The 4,289-nt window shown below is 40.0% G+C and overlaps 1 protein-coding gene across 1 annotated transcript; it reads left to right on the top strand.

Moving 5' to 3' along the window:
* Positions 1–203: 203 nt before the first annotated feature.
* Positions 204–1,139, top strand: LOC101986160 (olfactory receptor 10-like). The gene has a single exon (XM_005350176.1). The coding sequence runs from the start codon at positions 204–206 to the stop codon at positions 1,137–1,139; it is 936 nt and encodes a 311-aa protein (XP_005350233.1).
* Positions 1,140–4,289: the final 3,150 nt, after the last annotated feature.

Genomic DNA, 4,289 nt, shown 5'->3' with positions numbered 1-4,289 from the left:
ACAAGAGCTAGTTCCAGGACATGCTCCAAAACCACAGAGAAACCCTGTCTCGAAAAACCAAAAAAAAAAAAAAAACCTGAATAAAATTGAGTGATAAAACAGATGATTTAGGGCTGATGGAAGAATGCTCTGAACAATGTCTTAATGCATTTTCTTCAACAGATACTCTGAATTGTATTCCGCTGTTGTACGGGTCAAAGGCTATGGGAGACTTCAATGCCAGTTTGGGCAAAGGCTTCATTTTGGTGGGCTTCTCTGACTGGCCTCAACTGGAACTCATTCTTTTTATCTACGTTTTGATTTTCTACTCCTTAACTCTCTTTGGCAACACCACCATCATTGCCCTGTCACACGTGGATCTCCGATTGCACACTCCCATGTACTTCTTCCTCTCCCACCTCTCCTTCCTGGACCTCTGCTACACCACCAGCACTGTGCCCCAGCTCCTGATCAATATTGAGGGACACGACCACACCATCACGTACGGAAGGTGTGTGGCTCAGCTCTTCAGTGTCCTTGCCCTGGGCTCCACGGAAAGTATGCTTCTAGTGGTGATGGCCTTTGACCGCTACGCCGCTGTGTGCCGTCCGCTCCTCTACACAGCCATTATGCACCCACTTCTGTGCCAGGCATTGGCCATCTCATCATGGGTAGCGGGCCTTGTCAACTCTCTGATTCAGACAGGCCTCATGATGGCCATGCCTCTCTGTGGCTATCGACTGAATCACTTCTTCTGTGAGATGCCCGTGTTCCTCAAGTTGGCTTGCAAGAACACAGCTGGAACAGAGGCCAAGATGTTTGTGGCCAGAGCCATAATCTTGGTTTTCCCCGCGACACTGATTCTAGGATCCTATGCACACATTGCTAGGGCTGTGTTAAAAGTCAAGTCAATATCTGGCCGCAGAAAAGCTTTTGGGACTTGTGGGTCCCACCTCCTGGTGGTTTCTATGTTTTATGGCTCAACCATCTATACATACTTGCAACCAAATGACAGTTATTCTGAGAACGAGGGCAAGTTTGTTGCCCTTTTTTATACCATAGTCACTCCCATGCTCAACCCTCTGATTTACACCCTGAGAAACAAGGATGTGAAGGGGGCTCTGTGGAAGGTGCTCAGGAGAGGCACAGACTCCAGGTAGTAAAAAGCATTTTCTTTCTGTGATGGCTCCAGGATAATTGAGCCCATTGGTCTCTAGAAAGCAATCCTTATGGGCTTGTTGGAGGACAAAAGTTTCACTGGAAAAGAGAGGGAGATGGACGAAGATAACAAAGGGTAAAAATGATCAAAATTCAGTATATGGATTTATGAAGTTGTCAAAAATAATAAATACATTGCCAGTAGGCAGCAAGACTTGGTGCCTTTCTTGTGGGAAGCTGGGAATGAGGCGCTCCTGCAGTGCCTTTTAGGTCACTCTCTGGTCACTGCTCAGCAGTGGCTAAGTGCTGATTGCATCACAGCTTTTCCAAAACACAAATACACGTTGGAAAAGAGCACGCATTGAGCAGTTATGGAGACTCAGGTTTGGAGTGAGAGAATCAATTCTTTTTTTAAAAGTCATACTTTTTGTTGTTTTTATTGAGCTATATATTTTTCTCTGCTCCTCTCCCTTCCTCCTCAAACCCCTTCTCCCCTTTCCCATGAGCCCCACGGTCCCAATTCACTCAGGAGATCTTGTTTTTTTCTAGATTAGATTCATGTGTGTCTCTCTGAGGATCCTCTTTGTTCTCTAGATTCTCTAGGTTTGTGAATTGTAGACTTCTTTTACTTTGCTTTGTTTCTAAAAGCCACTTATGAGTGGGTACATATGATATTTGTCTTTCTGGGTCTGGGTTACCTCACTCAATATGAAGTTTTCTAGATAGATCCATCCATTTGCCTGCAAATTTCAAGGTGTCATTATGTTTTTTTCCACTGTGAAGTATTTCATTGTGTAAATGTACCACATTTTCTTTATCCGTTCTTTGGTTGAGGGGCATCTAGGTTGTTTCTAGGTACTGGCTATTACAAATAATGCTGATACGAACATAGTTGAGCACCTGTTCTTGTGGCATAATTGAGCATCCTTTGGGTATATACCAAAAAGTGGTATTGCTAGGTCTTGAGGTCTGTTGTTTCCTGATTTTCTGAGAAAATGCCATAATGATTTCCAAACCATCTGTACCAGCTTGCATTCCCACCAGCAATGCAGGAGTGTTCTCTTTACCTCACATCCTCTCCAGCATAAGTTGTCATCAGTGTTTTTGATCTTGGTCATTCTCACAGGTGTAAGATGGAATCTCAGAGTTGTTTTAATTTGCATTTCTCTGGTGGCTAAGGATGTCGAGCATTTCCTTAAGTCTTTCTGTCATTTTAGGTTCGTCTGTCGAGAGTTCTCTGTTTAGGTCTGTACCCCAGTTTTTGTTGGATTATTTGTTCTTTTGATGACCAATTTCTTGAGTTCTTTGTATATTTTGGAGATCAGCCCTATGTCTGATGTGGGGGGTTGGTGAAGATCTTTTCCCATTCTGTAGGCTGCCATTTTGTCTTGTTGACTGTGTTCTTTGCTTTACAGAAACTTCTCAGTTTCAGGAGGTCCCATTTATTAATTGTTGCTCTGAGTGTCTGTGCTATTGGGGATATACTTAGCAAGTGTTTAACTGTGCCAATGTGTTCAAGTGTACTCCCCACTTTCTCTTCTATGAGGTTCAGTGTGATTAGTTTTATGTTGAGGTCTTTGATCTATTTGGACTTGAGTTTTGTGCATTACAATAGAGATGGATATATTTTCATTCTTCTACATGTTGATATCTGGTTATGTCAAAACCATTTGTTGAATATGCTTTCTTTTTTCCATTTCACATTTTTTTGCTTCTTTTCAAAAATCAGGTTCATAGGTGTGTGGACTGATATCCAGGTTTTCAATATGATTCCATTGATTCTCTTGTTTCTGTGCCAATACCAGTCTGTTTTCAGTACTGTAGCTCTGTAGTAGAGTTTGAAGTCAGGGATTGTGATGTTCCCGAAGTTCCTTTATTGTATGGGATTGTTTAGAAACAGTCATTAAAAGTCTCCAAACAAAAAAAAAAAGCCCAGGACCAGATGGTTTTAGAGCAGAATTCTACAAGATTTCCAAAGAAGAACTAATAGCAATACTCCTCAAATTGTTCCACACAATAGAGACAGTAGGAATATTACCAAACTCTTTTTACAAGGCTACAGTTACCCTGATACCCAAACCACAGAAAGACATTACTAAGAAAAATAATTACAGACCAATATCATGTATGAATATTGATGTAAAAATACTGGCAAGCTGATTCCAAGAACACATCAGAAAAATCATCCACCACGACCAAGTAGGCTTCATCCCAGAGATGCTGGGATGGTTCAATATACAAAAATTTGTCAATTTAATCCACAATATAAACAAACTGAAAGCAAAAACCACATGACCATCTCATTAGATGCTGAAAAAGCCTTCGACAAAACCCAACACTTCTTCATGATAAAGGTCCTGGAGAGAGGAGAAATACAAGAAGCATGCCTAAATATAATAAAGGCAATACACAGAATACCAACAGTCAACATCGAACTAAACAAAGAGAAGCTCAAAGTGATACCAATGAACTCAGGAACAAGACAAAGTTGTCAACTCTCTCCATATCTATTCAATATAGTACTTGAGGTTCCAACTAGAGCAAAATGACAAAAAAGAAAATCAAGGGGATACAAATTAGAAATAAAGAAGTCAAACTCTCACTATGTGCTGATGATAGTTTACATAAGAAATCCCAAAATTTCTATTAAGGAATTCCTACAACTCATAAACACCTTAAATAATGTAGCAGGATACAAGATTAACTCAAAAAAATCAGTAGCCCTCCTTTATACAGATGTTAAGCGGGCCAAGAAAGAAATCAAAGAAACATCACCCTTCACAATAGCCACAAATAACATAAAATATCTTGGAGTAATTCTAACCAAACAAGTGAAAGACTTATATAACAAGAACTTTAAAACTTTCAAGAAAGAAATTGAAGAAGACAGCAGAAAATGGAAAGATCTCTCACGCTCTTGATTAGGTAGAATTATGATAGAAAAAAGGGCAATCTTACCAAAATCAATCTACAGATTCAATGCAATGCCCATCAAAATCCCAGCAAAATTCTTCACAGATCTCAAACAGAACAATACTCAACTTCATGTGAGAAAAGCAAAAAAACCCAGGAGAGAATTAATTCTGAATGACTCTTTGCAGAGTCAGATCCTAATATGCTGTTGGATATTTGACAGTATAATTCAAGGTAGA

The sequence above is a fragment of the Microtus ochrogaster genome, chromosome 7 (genome assembly GCF_000317375.1).
Source record: "Microtus ochrogaster isolate Prairie Vole_2 chromosome 7, MicOch1.0, whole genome shotgun sequence".
Lineage (NCBI taxonomy): Eukaryota > Metazoa > Chordata > Mammalia > Rodentia > Cricetidae > Microtus > Microtus ochrogaster.
This window is presented reverse-complemented; position numbering and strand designations above follow the sequence as displayed.